Source organism: Ostrinia nubilalis, chromosome 18 (assembly GCF_963855985.1).
Source record: "Ostrinia nubilalis chromosome 18, ilOstNubi1.1, whole genome shotgun sequence".
Taxonomy (NCBI): Eukaryota; Metazoa; Arthropoda; class Insecta; order Lepidoptera; family Crambidae; genus Ostrinia; species Ostrinia nubilalis.
Genome location: NC_087105.1, coordinates 1,368,117 through 1,384,783, shown reverse-complemented (window position 1 = coordinate 1,384,783; position 16,667 = coordinate 1,368,117). Strand labels below are relative to the sequence as shown.

Here is a 16,667-nt window from a genome sequence, read left to right as displayed (position 1 = left end):
ACATACTCGAGTACGTGAGTACCTGCTAGGTATTCGAGTCAGTTTGACTCGGCACATCTCTACCTCCAAAAAAAAAAGTATTGACTTGTTACATCGGAACGCATTTGGGTAGTGCGACACTGTGCTACATGTCACTTAGTACGCAAATAGTGCTCGCTGCAGCTTATAATGTGGCACATATCAAATTTTATGCTAGAATGTAGTTGTGGGTTCCAAAATAGTAAGTTATTCTTCGGCCCTACTCAACATTCACTGGTTGAGTTTCATTGGAAGTTGGAGTTGTAGTAATGGAGAAGAGACGTGGGATTAGTCCTGTAAAAGCCAACCAGACCTGGCAAGGCGCGGCAAAGGCTTAGTGCGAGTTTACATCAAAAGTCGTCACTAGCGAGCGCGTTTAAAAAATACATGTAGATTTTAGTTCTTGAAACTTTCCGCTAAGGGCGCTGTACAATCCATCATACATTTAATGTCACTTTTTTACGCAGTCGACATTGAATGCGTTTGACGTAAACTCACTACGCCCCCCTACGTAAAGCATGAGCACCGGTGACCACAGGAGTTTTGAAGAAAAATTTGGGTTTCTCTAAAGTATTTTTCTCTTGGTATCTTCGCCACGGCTCGCCAGATCTATGCTGGCCCTTATACGTATTAAATTAAACGATGTAGTAACGTATGTTTTGATCGTGTTCCAACAGCAAGAGACAGCCGGCGCGGACGCCGACGCCGAACTGTTAGCTCAGCTGACAGGCGCACCGCTGGCAGACGACGAGCTGCTATTCGCGGTGCCCGTCGTGGCTCCCTACTCCGCGCTACACAACTACAAGTGAGTATCATTTTAGTACCTGTTTCCATGTCATATTCATTCGTTCCGCCTAAGGGAGAAGCCACACGGTGCGGTGCGATATAAACATCAATGATATATGCCAGACGGTGCGTTCCGGCGCCGCACCGCAGGCACACCGCACTTCGATTGAGCGAGACCAGAGTAAATACAAATGAGTAGGTCATCTTCATAGAAACGCACGGGCGCGGTTTGTATGTGAGCGCGCCAACACGTATGCGGCGTTACTGACAAAATTTAGCGGGGAGCCAGTCGTGGTTGCGCCGAATTTTGTCAGTGTGTGCGTGCGCGCCGCATACGTATATTGGCGCGCTCACATACAAACCGCGCTCGGTGCGTTTCTATGAAGATGACCTACTCATTTGTATTTACTCTGGCAAGACGGTGCCGTATTGCGGCGCCGCATACCACATGTGTACAGTGATGCGGCAAAATGTTTGCGGTGCGCTGCACCGTGTGGCTTCTCACTTACAGTGCCCGCCACCGATATTTCTATGTAAAACGACACCGCACCGCTGCTGCAACGCATCGTGTGCTTTGGCTCTCAGACGGCAACAATCCTCGTTCGTTCGTTTGAGCCGAATGACGTCCACTGCTGGACAAAGGCCTCCTCCAAGGTTTTCCACAATGAACGATCCTGCGCCGCCCAGGCTCCTCCCGCGACCCTCACCAGATCGTCGGTCCACTTAGTAGGAGGTCTGCCCACGCTACGTCTTCCAGCCCGTGGTCGCCACTCGAGAACTTTCCTGCCCCAACGGCCATCGTCTCTACGAGCTATGTGCCCCGCCCACTGACACTTGATTTTAGCAATTCTGCGAGCTATGTCGGTCACTTTGGTTCTCCTGCGGATCTCCTCATTTCTGATTCGATCACGCAGGCAACAATCCTGTTCCCATATTTTCGACACTACTGGACAAAATCGATTTTTGTTAAAAGATACATTCATCTCTTCGATAAAAACAAAGACTTTGATAGGTACAGAGGCAGGAAAACTGAAAATTTGAGAATTCCTCCACAAAGATTGACCCTCTACTCAAGGAATGTGTATTGTATGGCAATAAAAATATTTAATAAATTACCCGAAGATATTAAAACATTGACATTTACTAAATTTAGAAATAATTTATTAGAATTCTTAAAACAAAAGATGTATTACACAGTCAATGAATTCCTGACAGAAAAATCTTTTTGACATTTTGTACTTGACATCTAAAAATTTCTTAAAATATGACATTATGTATCATTGACATTGTATGAATCTAATCCCAACTAATATTATAAATGCGAAAGTAACTCTGTCTGTCTGTCTGTCTGTCTGTCTGTCTGTCTGTCTGTCTGTTACGCTTTCCCGCTTAAACCTCGCAACCGATTTTGATGAAATTTGGCATAGAGATAGTTTGAGTCCCGGGAAAGAACATAGGATAGTTTTTATCCCGGTTTTTGAAACAGGGACGCGCGCGATAAAGTTTTTCTGTGACAGACAAAATTCCACGCGGGCGAAGCCGCGGGCGGAAAGCTAGTGTAATAATATGTTTGTGCTATTTCAATAATTCATAATCATTTTCTGACATTTGCATGACATTCAATTAATAATGATACTACTTTTTAATATTAAAAACATAACCGTATTTTTTGTAATATTTGCACATCGTATTATGTACGATAGAATATGTTGGAAACTTCTCTTTTTATAACCATTTGTAACCGTATTCTGGCAAATAAATGATTTATTATTATTAAAAGTAGCAGGCTGGATTTCCATAATGATTGGTCCTGCGCGGCTCGTATCCACGCGCTTCCTGCGAACTTCACCAGACCATCGTTTTAGTGAATGAGGACGTGTGTTGACGAGCCAATTTCTATCCGGGCCGGTACTAGAAGTGCTCGAAACCGGCTCGTGAAAACTCGCCCGGAGGCCTGCCTACACTACGTTTTCCGGCTTGTGGTCGCCACTCAAGAACTAGTCTCCCCTAACAGCCATCAATGTGCCCCGCTCACTGCCACTTCAGTTTAGCAACCTAATTTTCACAAAACAGGCTTTTTATTACATTACTTATATTCCTTCCCATTAAACAAACCCTTTTAACTCCCCAGGTACAAAGTAAAACTGACTCCCGGTACCAGCAAACGCGGCAAAGCAGCCAAGACCGCAATACAAGTGTTCTTACGCGACCGGGCGTGCACCGCGCGCGAGCGGGACCTGCTAAAAGCGGTGAAGGAAGAAAACATCGCCCGCAACTTCCCAGGGAAGGTCAAGCTGTCTGCGCCGCAGCTGCATAAGCATAAGAAGTGAAACCCAGTCTGTTTGGTCGAATGATCAGGTAAAGCCCGGTCGCCAAGCACGTAGAAATTCGTCCAATGACCCCAAGCTACCCATCCTTATCGCTCGCACACTCACTGCGGCCGCCCGTCGCACAGTCGCGACAGCAATATAATTACGCGCGAGCGATAAGGATGGGTAGCTTGGGGTCATTGGATGAAATTCTACGTGCTCGGCGACCGGACTATAGTAGAAAGTAATTTTATTTTATATTTGCTCCAAAAGAAACTGTATTTTTTATTAGATTAAAATAAAAAAGGAAGATACGTCACGTGTTTTGGAGCTATGACACTCAAATGATGCCCATGGGCTAGGGTTGACATTCGTCCGGGTTTCCCCAGAGTTGTCCTAATTTAGAGGGCGTCCGGGGTACGTCGTCCGGTTTCATTTGTAGTTCGGGCTTCAAATGAAACTGACATTCGTCATGTTGTCATGGCCTAGTCTTTTTCTAAAACATTGTTTTCCTTTTTGTTTTAATCTAAGTTTCTAATAAATTAAACCGATATTATTCACACTGAGCACCCTATGCATCGAGTGACTTAGTAAAATAGCACTTCTTTTTAGTTCAAACGCAATCAGTTTTCAAGTAACCTTAAAATAATAATTTATCCAAGCTATATCAATCGTTATAATAAATGAAACTGAAGTGATATTATTGTTATTGTAAATAATTTGTTTCGCGTAATTATCGCCTTTTTCTTATTAAATATAGTTTGTCGAAACGTTTATATGATTTTTATTTACGACGTTTAAAATTAAAAACCTCAAACGCGAAAATGTCAACAGTAAAAGTGCTTTTTAAAAGCCTACTTGCAAAAACAAAATTAGTTTTTTATCAGTTTCTATGAGTTTTTATTTTATAACTCAAAATAAAACAACCATTTAAAAATTAACTCAACGTTACATTAAAATAAGAACCATAATTCAACAAAACTGACAATAGTGACTGAGTTTCTTGCGCTGCTTCTTCTCAGCACTGGCCCATTTATTGTCCCGAAGCAGTGGTAGGGTTAATATTGGGACGTGTAAAAGCGCTTTTTTAAAGCCTATTTGCAAAAATAAATGAATTTTGAATTTTTTGAATTTTAAAACAGCTTTTTGACTATAGTCTGGTCTGCGAGCACGTAGAATTTTGTAAAATGACCCCAAGCTACCCATCCTTATCGCTCGCGCGTAATTATGTTGCTATCGCGCTCGCACACTCACTGCGGGTGCCAGTCGCACAGTCGCGACAGCAATATAATTACGCGCGAGCGATGAGGATGGGTAGCTAGGGGTCATTGGACAAAATTCTACGTGTTCACGGACCGGGCTTTAGTGTACCAAGCACGATCAATGGCCAGTCATTCTCAACCTTACTGCGTGGGCATAAGGTGCTAGTCCTCGTCCTCTTCCTCCTCGCCGAACCCTTCCCCTTCTCCAGGTAATTCGGGGGGTGGTGGGGGCGGGAGATGCGCGATGCGGTACGCCTGTAGACAAATTACACTAAGTTTCAAAAATGCAAATACGAAAATGTAATTTTCTGTAGGTTCTTATAAGGAAAAGTAAGGCCACTTTCACAATAGGGCGTGAGAGAGAAGCGACATATGTGTAGGCAGCCATTCGTTGTCATATTATGAAATTATCGGCAGCGCGTCTGTCGACTGAAAGGGACTGAAATAAACCGGATGAAATGAAGCTTCGAATGTTACTTTGTGTAAAGATCACGATTGATTACAGTATTAACGATTCACAAAACTGGACTTTAAAAAAGTTAATATACTTGAATTTTAACAGGAATTTGAAATAAATACTCGCACTCAAAAGAGTGATTGTTTTGTTTTCATCAGCTCACTCAATTGTTAAGACACCCCGCAGACTCCAGACTTTTAGTCGGACTATAGTTGGGTCGATGTCCAATTTGTATAAGGAATCAGCCGCTACCAAATCGGTGTAATACTAATGTGCATGTCACCGGAAAATAATAAGACTCGTAAGTTGATCAATTTTCTAGGTAGTTGATCAACTCTCGGAAAATAATAAACGGCATTTGAAATGTACTATTTAACGTATGTATTTTAGTAAGTTGATTAATTTACGGCGTCTTGCCGTTAAATCATCCGACAAAGGCAAGGTGCACGTTGATTGGTTAAAAGACTCACGTGCTTTTATACCGCTCCCCGCCACCCGGCCGCCGCCATTACCGGTTTAAACGTAAACAAATCTATCTATTTTCTTTATTTAAAGTAGTAAAATTAGCAATTGTTGTTTTGTGTGGTAATAATTTTCATTATAACGCGTCATTTTATTTATGATGAGTGAAATGCAGTCTGTAGTAGTAGAAATAAACAAACTTACTTATTATTAATATAACTTACAATAATAAAACTCTAAGCTCCAATATATTTTTTTAAAATTTTTCATTTATTTAACTATATAGCATAGACGAACTTTAATATCCCTATCTCTAAAATGTAAATATTAAAACAATATAATCTAAGTGTTTGTAACTCAATGAATAAACACTTGCTAAATGCTTATAATTAATGCTGTCGACCAATCAGAGAAAAGTGTATTAAGTGACGGATAATAGTGTACCGTCAAATAGTACTCTGGGCAACGATTGGCCCATTTGTGGATGATTTTACTTGTAGCAATATAGTTAATTATTAAATTACGGCTAGGTACCGTAAGTTGACCAATTAGCTAAAATTCGATGCGTTAAATAGTACATTTCAACTGCCGTTTGTTATTTTCCGAGAGTTGATCAACTTCCTAGAAAATTGATCAACTTACGAGTCTTGTTATTTTCCGGTGACATGCACACTTTCATACATGCCCATACTGAATAACAACTTGATGATAAAATATCGATATCAGTCTGTAGTCTGCGAGGACGCTTAGATCCAATTGATTTTTAATTGAATATTTCATCTCCAATGTGCGATATGTCCAAATCAAGCAAACGTTTCTCACCTCCTCGTCAGCGAAAGTGGGGTCTGCCATCTCCATGACCTCAGGCCCGATGGGGTACTCGTCCTGTGGCCGCGGCAGTTGAAGCGGCGAGAAGTTGGGCGGCTGGAACTTCAGCCCCCAGCCAACGTACATGCATTCTGCTTTCCTGGACCAGAAATAGGGACTTAACGCTGCTGAATGGCATGCTGTTGAATGCTGCAGGGACAGCCAATAGACACGGGGTGTCTGGACTAAACTGGCCGCAAGAAGCGTTCAAACATTACGTATCAAAGACGCGCCCCACCAATTTTTGGTCGAGAGAAGCGCGGGGTGCGGGGAGTTTGATCCGAGCAATCCGAGAGTTATTATTGTAGTGTGCGTGTGCACTCATGGATGATTTAGTATGTACCATGTACCGATAACACTCAAACATTAGCGGAAGAATGGTGTGGCGCGTCTTTGTGGATGTACGATCTATAACTATAACGCAATTCGGGGGGATGGGGGTCACGTAAATCATTACGATGCATTACAAGGAGGGGGTTTTCGAACTACGCGTTACATAACATTGCTTGCATTGGCAACCCTTGTCTGTTTTCTTTATTTACGTTACTTTATTCTCTCAAAAGTCACGTTACATTTTTTTTTTTTTTTTCGTTTTTGATTCGGTCTAATTTGACAAATGTATTTAAAATTATCGTGTTTACAATTAAGTAAGGGAAAATATTTACCGAATGTTCGCACGACTGTGTTTATTATTAACACACGTCAACGCGGTAGCAAATCAATTGTCTATCATGACTTACGTAACCTTCAAGCTAATAAAGGGAACAGAAAGGTCACGAACTTGCCAGAGGTTGCGTAAGCAACTGCCCCAGGCCAGACATTGCTCCTGAGCACAGCGAGTGCTCGGTCCGGCGCGAGAATGGAGCTGCATCGAGGGGTCCAAGCTGGTAAGCCTTCGACCCTCGCATCCTCTGATAGGGGGGTGAAGAGAGGGGGGCCGGACTCGGGCTCCATGGGGGGAGGGCCTTCGTCTTCTTCTTCTTCGACGCCCTCCTCCTAGGAACGAGTATGAAAGGATAGATCTAGTAGAGCTTAACTAACTGACTTAAGCCCCACGGCGACTTTTTGTAGCGATGCAGTAGCGATTCTGTCACGCGTTCGCATCGATACAGTCGCAATGCGGTCGCTAGCTGTGTGCCCTCGCCCACATAAACGAGCTTCTGTCGCGATGCAAACGCGATCCAGTAACCCTCCCTCCGTTCTCTCCCTGATGTCGTCCGACACGGTCGCGCGTTTGCAACGATACAGTCGCGCTGCTGTAGCGCGTTGGCATCGCTTCTGTAGTGCGTTACAAATGCGACTAACGCGCGTCAATAGCGATGCTGTCGCTAGTTTACGAAACGCGCGACAGTATCACTCCAAAAAGTCGCCGTGGGCGAGGGCCCTTAGTGCCTGCGGTATGGTAGCGGCATGGAAGGGTGTTTTTACTGATGCCAAACGTCAACGAGAATTCAGATGTGCTTCAGATTGACAGTGCGTATGCTTTGTCACGTCATATGTCAATGTCACCCCTCTGTGCCGCTCCCATATCTTAGGCACTGACTCACTTACGCGCTAGGCCTGTGTTAATGGATGACCCCAAAAACTGCACATAGGTTCACTTGTATGCTGTACTTATCTAAATCTATTCTCTAAATATAAAAGGAGAAACTGACTGACTTAGTGACATATCAACGCACAGCCTAAACGGCTAAACGTAGGCACTTGAAATTTGGAAGGGACGTAGCTTAGGTACCGTAGAGGTGCACTAAGAAAGGAATTCCCGAAATTCCCACGGGAACGGGAATTAGCGAAAATCCTTTTGTATGAAAAATCTAAACCGCTTAAGTTAGACGCTTGAAAGGACAATGTTCGTTCTCCATACATTGTTCGCCTAAGAACCAACAATTTTGACATATTACTACCCGAAAGCGAAATAATACGATTCTGTGTGTAAGAACAATGATTCCTGATGGACACTTGCCATAAAATTAATGATTAAGAATATTAAATCACAGCGATTTTATAATATGTCGTTTATGACAACATGGCGTCTAATGTATTGTGTGAATGTATGAACACCGATTCGCGAAAAATGTTTTGTATTGTCGTCACGCCGAGTCGCAGCCAAATAGTATAAAATAATAGAACAAGTTTTAGAAATACAACTCGGCATTCCACTTTTATAATATGCCCACATATTGCACGTAAATAAACAACATGAATCGTAGGTTGTTTCCACCCTTGTCATCTGACACATGAAATAAACTCCTATTGTATTATAGATATCGAAGCCGAATCGTATATAATAATAGAATGGGTTTTGGAGATCACTCGGGGTTCCACTTTTATAAAATACCTACATATTACATAAAAATATCACGAATCATGAGTTTTCTTTTCACCATTTACATCTGACACAAGATAACAAACTCCTATCTCCATGACTACCATCGTAGTCTATGCCAAAGACTACAATATTTTAAGCAAGAAGTTTCAAACCTTAGCGGCTACGGTAACCCCTGGGCCACATACATCATGATAACATTCGGTCGACACCGGAACGAAGTCTTGCGATTATGCAAAAAAGCATTGTATTCTAGTGCGGCTATATCACGTTCAACCGGGGTTTTAATTCGACTAAAGTCCTGACTAAAGACTGGAAGAAAATACGCCGCATTGTATGAGCACTTCGTGTTCGTTAAAGCGGCTTCAGATCTAGAGCCCACATAGTTTTCTTTCCAATAATATCCGCAAGTAGCGCTGCATGATCTTTACAACAAAAACGGCAATAGTTATTAAGGTGCCAAAATTATATGATTACTTTGGCACGGTATTATACACGTTCGAAGATTTGTCATTTTCATTCATTTCTTCATCATCATCATCATTTCAGCCACAGGACGTCCACTACTGAACATAGGCCTCCCCCAATGACTTCCACATCGCACGGTTGGTAGCGGCCTGCATCCAGCGCCTTCCCGCTACCTTCATCAGGTCGTCGGTCCACCTTGTGGTGGGTTGACATTGCAGAATATGACTTTTGATAGGTTCATCATAGAATTCGGCGGGGATATCCTCACGGAGGAAGTTCGTAACAGGGCGGAACAAGATCTTATAATAATGCAAGGCCGAAGCTGTTACGCGCGTGCTCCTACGTGTAATCCGGCGAGTATGCAATAAATAGTAATGTCTGGTAAATAGTGGTAATACGTATCGTTCGTTCGTTCGTTTCAGCCGAAAAGACGTCCACTGCTGGACAAAGGCCTCCCCCAAGGATTTCCACGAAGACCGATCCTGCACCGCTCGCATACAGGCACCTCCCGCGACCTTCACCAGATCGTCGGTCCACCTAGTGGGAGGCCTGCCCACGCTACGTCTTTCGGCTCGTGGTCGCCACTCAAGAACTTTCCTGCCCCAGCGGCCATCAGCTCTACGAGCTATGTGCCCCGCCCCGTCTATGTCTGTATGCGCTACGATTACAGGGTATCATTTTGCATAGTCGCAAGACTTCACTCCGCTGCTGTCAAATCAATGTCGCATAATGTTATCGCAATGTGTGTGGCCCTTGGCCAAATCACAGAAGCCTATGCGAAGAAAGAGCACTTGAATGACAATAAAAATCAGGGTTACCATTTTATAAGATCTCCTCACTATTGAGGGTAACAAAGTAACATTAATAATCTAGCCATTAATTACATTTATTACCTATACGAGAAAGTAAAGCAACATGCGGTTTTATTTTAATTTGTAAAATATTATTATTTGTAACAGTTTGTTCCAAGTTTAGTTTTACCACAGTATTGCTGTTTCAGCTGTCACTGTGAAGCTTTGGGAAAATAAATAAATAGAAAAAATATTAACATACATATTTATTTAAGTTTTTATGTTCATTATCATAATATGCCAATTTAAATTACACTGTGTGACAGTCTTTGACACTAAACAAACTCTTCAGCTTAATAATACCTACCTACAGGGCGTTTTTATAGTTACTCTTGCTGATGAAACAAGAAGGGTTGATTCTACTACTGAAATACAACTACTTTTCTTACAGGACCAATATCAAATTCTCAAAAAAATTCACATCCTCGTGGTGGTGATAATTTCTATGGAGAGGTTTTTTTTATATTCGGTCTCTTGGGATAAGTTATTTGAGCAGTAGAATTAATCCTTTTTATTCGATCACATATAAAAACAACACAAGTGTTTAGGAAAACTTCTTCTTTGGTATGGTATCACTACGGAGTTATAATGTCGGCAACTCTGTATCACTGACTTGTAACTTTCAAACAGCATGAATAATAAGGGCACCACATTGGTTTTCTTTCTAAAAAAAGGCTTTCAGTTTTAGTACTAACCCTTTAGCACTATTTCATTGAAATAAAAATACAATAAACGCACAGAAGACTGAAATTGAGTCAACTGACGTGACATTTATAATTTGTTGACATTATGACAGTTTGACAAGACTAGGGATTGAAAAAGTTTTAATTGAAAAAGTAAAATGACAATTTATTAAAACGATTCACAAGGATATAATCGATTAAAAATATTTATAAAATGTTCTGATACTTGCCTGTAGCGATTATCCAATCCTGGTTTCTACTGAAAAACTACCTCGTGGCAAGATTTTAATAAAATAATAAAATCTTTATCTTCTCTTTCACAATCTATAAAAGTTCATTTGGTCTATTATTATACATGTGCTATGAATGAGGGTTTTCGCGATTGAAAAATCCGCGAGATGGCAATACGTAGACGCGAGGTCCAAATGCTGCATGATTGGTGGATATCTGTCAATGTCATGTCAAAAATAACCAATCATGCAGCATTTGGACCTCACGTCTACGTATTGCCATCTGGCGGATTTTTCAATCGCGAAAACCCTCATTGGCATAGATTATGAGAGACTGGCAACTATACTAGGTTGATATCAGGTGATCCGTCTGCTCGTTTGCCTCCTGTCACATAAAAAATATATATATATATGTTTCTCACACTTCAACTGGCATTGGATTCAACATCGGATTCTGACACTTTTACAGTTATGATACCATGAATATCAGTTTATGGTCCTAATTATTTTTATTTTATTTACGACCTTCGACCAGTTGGACACTTTAGATAGCTTCTTGTAATAGCGTCAATATCTTTTTAGCTTTTAACGCAAATCTAGTCTTCAAAGCAGTTTAATCGATTTATTTTATTTTCAAAATCGATATTTTATTGTCTATGATGGCCGCAGGAACATCACTATACATGGACTCCCAGCAATAAAGTACGGTAATGCCTCGTACAGATTTTATCGGCAAAAATTATGGAACTTGATAGGTTTTAGACCATGCCACGCACCAAAACGTCCGGAAGTTGTAATAGTATTATAGAATAAACGTTTAAAGACTTATTTATTTAATTTTTCAATGCTTAAGTGTCCATTAGAATGAAAGGGTGCTTAATGTATTAAAAAAAATAGAAAATAATTATGATGGGTTAATGTTTTTGGGCGGTTTTTTAGGCGGTTTCTGACAATGTCCTTTGGCATGCAGGTACCTTAGTAAATTTAAAGCTTAGTTACAACAGGATATTGCAAAATTCCCACGGGAACGGGAGTTTGCGGGAAAAAACATTTGTATGAAAAAATCTAAACCGCGTAACATAGATGAAGGGGGTAAAACGGGATCCACGCGTACGAAGTCGCGGGCGGCCGCTAGTCTATTATATTATTTCTGTTTAATCTTTGTAAAAACAAACTGCTTACTATCCCAGCATTGGGGTTCCACCAAATGGTGCGGCCTTGCTTGAGGATGTGACGTCCATGGTGCACCCAGTACGTGAGATTGGGGTCCAAGAGGTCCTTCAACGTGTGCCCCTGGTAGAACGGATTGGGGTTGAAGTCTAGGTCACCTATAATCAGAATAGTGCAGATACAAGGATCTGAATAAGATAAGAATAAGATGTCATCAAGAGTTATTTCTGTCAAGATGGATAAGTTTTCGCATGAGATAAATGCATTATGAAATCGCAATCTTGAATTCTAAGATAGCGTAAGAATGTTCACCTCGGAAACGATAAGCTCTTAGAAGAATTTGTGACAATCCTATCCTAAAAAAAGCAATAGTTTCCAGCTACAGAATTAAGGTCATAGCACACTTATCATCCCGAAAAGGGATCAACACCGTATCGCCTTTCGCCACGAGGCGAGACGTTTACGTTACGGTCGGATAGTGTGTGTGGCAGTACGGAGTTTCTCACAAAGAATACTGACCGCCGCGAGTTGATACGGGTACGACCCGTTTCCGGGTTGATAAGTGTGCTTCGTCCTTTACACTCACCACCGCCCTCTTCCATGTCAATATCCTCCTCTTCCTCGCCTGAACCGAAGGTGAAAAACCCTTGGGGGGAGACGCAGCTGCCTGCAGCGATGCGCGCGATTTGTGCCCGAAGAAAGTTGCGTTCTGTGCCCTCGAATGGGGGGAAACTCAGCACCTAGACCAAGCGATTTGAAAGCATGGAAAATATTACAATATTTTCCACTTTGATCACCTGGATTTGATCACCCAGGTGATCAAATTGGACTCTAGACAACACTTTGGTGTCCTTTAAACACCCATGAATTGATGGATAAGATTACCTAGGAGATCAAAGTGGACTTATTATTATCACTGGGTGATCAAAGGACACCAAAGTGTCGCCTGGAGTCCACTTTAATCACCTGGGTCACCAATCATCCAGGTGGTCAAAATGGAATAGATCTGGCTAAAGCTATTAGATGAACCTACGAAATTGTAGCTGTTCTACTGGCTAACCTCTGCATCAAGATCTCCGCTCATGCAGCGAACAGTGAGCCTCGCCACGCGGATTTGCTCGGGAATAAGGTCTGGCAAGCATATCCACGGTTCGCCTGGCTGGTTGCACACCCAGTACACCTGATGATCGCAATAAAATTATTGGCAGTCAAGCTGTAGATCCTGGAATTGCAGCTTGCAGCGATAACGAAAGGTGGGAATGGTCCCGGTGTCTTGAATTGATTGGAACCCACAATGAATTAATCAAAAATGCCACCCAGATTTAAGTCCGCCACTGAACTATGATTATGATAATGTGCTAGAAGTTTAAATTAATAAATAAGAATAAGAATCGAAGCCTGTTCGAACCTTTTTATTGACGCCTTGCCCTGGTCGCTCGACGGGTATCGGAGGAGGGGGCTGCCACGTAGACACCGGTTCTGGAGGTAGCTTCGGAGGCACTGGTTCCTTCGGTTTCTCTTCCCGAGCTTCGCCTTCGCCCACTAAATGAAAACGCGTCAAATTGCCTTTGGAAGCCACAGTGACGTTATGTGTACAAAGTCATTTTCTGCATAAGCTTTCACCTGCCAAAATGATCTTTGGGGTATAATAAACCATTTCATTATCACCGTTGTTTCTACACTGTAGGAAGCCGACCCTATTTAATTTACGAGAGACAAATGGAAGATACTCCCCACTCTTACCAAACGGGTTGTGGAGGTCTGGTGATCTTTTATTTCTACCTAACCGATTCGTTGCGGATGGCACGTCATTTTGAAATCGATGGTTTGAAGAAACTAAAAGGAGTTAAACGTACTCAGTTCCTTCTGCTCCTCAGCCTCTTGCATGCGACCCTCTCCTTCCCCCTCCCCCTCTCCAGGCATGTCCTTCATCTCGAACTCCTGAGATTAAGGATAGAACAATGAGATCTATGCCCGTTTTCACCATCAATCCCTAATTATTAACCCTTTGGAAACAAAATTCCTGTTATGTTTTACTATAGGGATCACTTAAAAATTAGGGAATGATGGTGAAAACGGGCACTAGTCTAATAAAAATCTGGATAATTTCTAACAGTCAGTGTAGGTCGCAAATATTCGCCTTTTGTGCTACATGGATTGGATAGATTACCTACCTCTCTACTTTTAAGATATTTTATATATTTTTTTTATCAATATCTCAGTTTTGATGCCAAATTGTTCAATATACTTAGATGAATCTTAAGATAAAGGGATACTGAAAGAAAAGTGATATCTGTAGATACCCTAATCCTCCTGTCGAGTTCTTCGATAGTCAGATCTGTCTCCGCCACGTAATAGTTTGCTTTCGTACCATAAATCTTGCCGAAGAAACTGGAAAAGTCAAAAGATTATCAACGACTTTAAACAGACTCGGACTATTTAAATTCTCGCACGCAACACCTGCTGAACTACGTGATTCGTTGAACTCATTCACATAAAGCAGGCAGTGTCAGAGGCCTCTCTAGACCGTGTAGCAGCCGTGTGCAATCATTAACATAATAACATCCTCCATCCACTAGTCTCTGCATCTGTGTGCAACGCATAGTAGGTTCGTTCGTTCGTTTCAGCCGAAAGACGTCCACTGCTGGACAAAGGCCTCCCCCAAGAATTTCCACAAAGACCGGTTCTGCGCCGCTCGCATCCAGGTAGGTATTCGTTCTTATCTATGGTGCAACAATACCCTGCACCACCTCTGGGCTGCTTGACTGAGTTAATCAGGTCTTAGGGGCTTTTACGAATGCTGTATCAAAATTTAACTTACCGAACGGTAGCAACAGGCTCCTTGATCGCTAGCATGTTGAGCGCGATGTATACTGCGTAGCACTCGCTGTCTGGGAGACCATAACCAGCCTGTCCAAAGAAGGAAAGAATACAGAGGTATTGAAGGTGTTAGCTAACTTCACAATCCTTGGGGAGAAAAGGGATTCTTGAGATGATTATGAAGGATGTAACGACTTCGAGCAAACGCAGATGTGCGTTAAGTAATCTTTGATGTCACTCACCTCACGAAAATAATAGTTATGGTCGATTAAATCCGAGATCCGCGGCTTCACGTTGTCTTCTTCTAGATCTAACTCCTGCTCCTCTTCTCCCATGTCTTCCAGCTTTTGGGACTTGCTGGCAACTAACTGTAAAGAAAGAGCGTAGGTACCTACTGTTATAGCCTCTACAAACCCACTTTCCTGGTTATAGAATTGACAAATTCTCCTGATCAGAAGTTCTGGATTTCGATACCCAGACTAAACTGTGAAAAAAACTACAGCCCTTCAATTTAAGCTACGATTAATTAGGTCACTATCAGATCTATTTACTTAAGTCTGAAACAACTTCACACCATCTTTAATGCCATATAACGTATGACGAACTTAATGCCGTAATGCATTCTCTGACAGGTAACCTTCGGGCACAAAAATCTATATCATACCCTGAACATTTCATCAACGCGTCGCACAATAGACAGCTGCGGCGGCGATAGGTATATGTCGTTGAGGAGGTCGAAGTTGGGACGGAACTTCTCCTGCTTTACCTCCCAGGAGTACTGCTCGAAGCTGTCCACCACGTCCGGCGGCTTCTGCGACAGGATCTTGTGCACCACGTCCACTAGGTGGTCGTATCTGTATAGTTAGTGCAAGCGTTTCATAATCGGGTTCGATTCCCGGTTATATCACCTACTCTATGTTTTCAATAAGCACTTACAGTGTGTCTCCTGTGGCCGCGCATTGCTGCTTCAGGAAATTTTTCGCCAGAACCAAATCATTGTTTAGATCTGGCATAACATTTTCAGTTGCGGCTATTATATCCGGCTCCAGTAAAAATGTTTGCGACATTTTGAGGGTTTCACATGAGAGTAAAAGTAAATTAAATTAGAAATCCAATTCTACTGTGGATTTCTGAAAATAATGTTTTGATTTGAAATCTATACTGTGACAGGTTCTGTCGTAATTTTTATCATTTGAGTTTTTAATTAAACAAATTGCTTCAACCTCAATGATATTATAGAACTATAGATATGTTACGTTCATAGAAATTACGATTTTAATCCGTGCCGAGCTATTCCAAATTGCACACATTGACAAATGTAACTGATAAGTGAAACAAAAGATACGAAATAGCACGCAAATGAAAGAGATAGCTATAGTTTTAACGATTCTGCACTAACTAATCTATGTCCGCAGCGCATGCATCCTTATCGCTCTAACGTCAAAACAAGATCGCTTTCTCTTTCTTAACTTGAACATGGCGCATGGCGTCTTGATTGTTTGCATAAATAATTGAAAATATAAATACTAAATAATTTTGCATAATCACATGTGGTAAGAGATCCCTTGTATTTTGTTTACTTTAGAGTCATAATTGGTACACTTTCGAAACACACACGATGGCATTTTTTATTTATTTTGGTAAGAACACAGGAACTTACGGTGTGGTACGCACGCGATTGCGCACGACGCAGGCCACACGAAGACTAAACACAAGACGTCCCAATTGGGACGTATTTGAGTATTCACAGCGCGAGCGCTTATAACATTATCTGCTTTTGTTTTTATATAATATCATTGTTCAACCTTAAATGCTTTCTGCAACCAAAACCAAAATAAACACGAAGACGAATGCATCCGTGCAGTGTTGCCAGAAGGTTACTTTTGTAACCTTTTAGGTTACTTTTGAACTGCATTGGTTACTTTTAGGTTACACTAATGAAAAGGTTACTTTTAGGT

At 41.7% G+C, this 16,667-nt stretch overlaps 2 protein-coding genes across 2 annotated transcripts in view; one reads left to right on the top strand and one right to left on the bottom strand.

Moving 5' to 3' along the window:
- Nucleotides 1–3,887, top strand: part of LOC135080518 (ribosome quality control complex subunit NEMF homolog) — a 28,969-nt gene extending 25,082 nt beyond the window's left edge. Inside the window, exons 17-18 of the mRNA XM_063975159.1 lie at nucleotides 696–823; nucleotides 2,936–3,887. Of these exons, the coding sequence (XP_063831229.1) occupies nucleotides 696–823; nucleotides 2,936–3,134 (327 nt within the window). The 3' untranslated portion in view covers nucleotides 3,135–3,887. The remainder of the gene's footprint in view (nucleotides 1–695; nucleotides 824–2,935) is intronic.
- A 202-nt stretch (nucleotides 3,888–4,089) lies between these two features.
- Nucleotides 4,090–16,562, bottom strand: LOC135080341 (radial spoke head protein 6 homolog A). Its single transcript, XM_063974994.1, has 14 exons — nucleotides 16,515–16,562; nucleotides 15,646–15,932; nucleotides 15,374–15,563; nucleotides 14,952–15,077; nucleotides 14,711–14,799; nucleotides 14,193–14,280; nucleotides 13,746–13,830; nucleotides 13,298–13,431; nucleotides 12,950–13,069; nucleotides 12,476–12,629; nucleotides 11,902–12,047; nucleotides 6,943–7,157; nucleotides 6,117–6,261; nucleotides 4,090–4,630 (listed from the first exon to the last, which is right to left on the bottom strand). Exons 2-14 carry the CDS (start codon nucleotides 15,774–15,776, stop codon nucleotides 4,538–4,540), a joined length of 1,716 nt encoding a protein of 571 aa, XP_063831064.1. The 5' UTR covers nucleotides 15,777–15,932; nucleotides 16,515–16,562; the 3' UTR covers nucleotides 4,090–4,537.
- Nucleotides 16,563–16,667: the final 105 nt, after the last annotated feature.

What these genes read in the sequence shown, in the direction of transcription:
- LOC135080341 (XM_063974994.1), bottom strand. Translation starts at nt 15,776, where the DNA reads ATGTCGCAAACATTTTTACTGGAGCCGGATATAATAGCCGCAACTGAA. An exon ending in GAGCCTGTTGCTACCGTTCG is followed by an intron (nt 14,281 to 14,710) that starts GTAAGTTAAATT and finishes TGACTTTTCCAG; the next exon opens with TTTCTTCGGCAAGATTTATG. An exon ending in GGCAAGGCGTCAATAAAAAG is followed by an intron (nt 13,070 to 13,297) that starts GTTCGAACAGGC and finishes TGCGATCATCAG; the next exon opens with GTGTACTGGGTGTGCAACCA.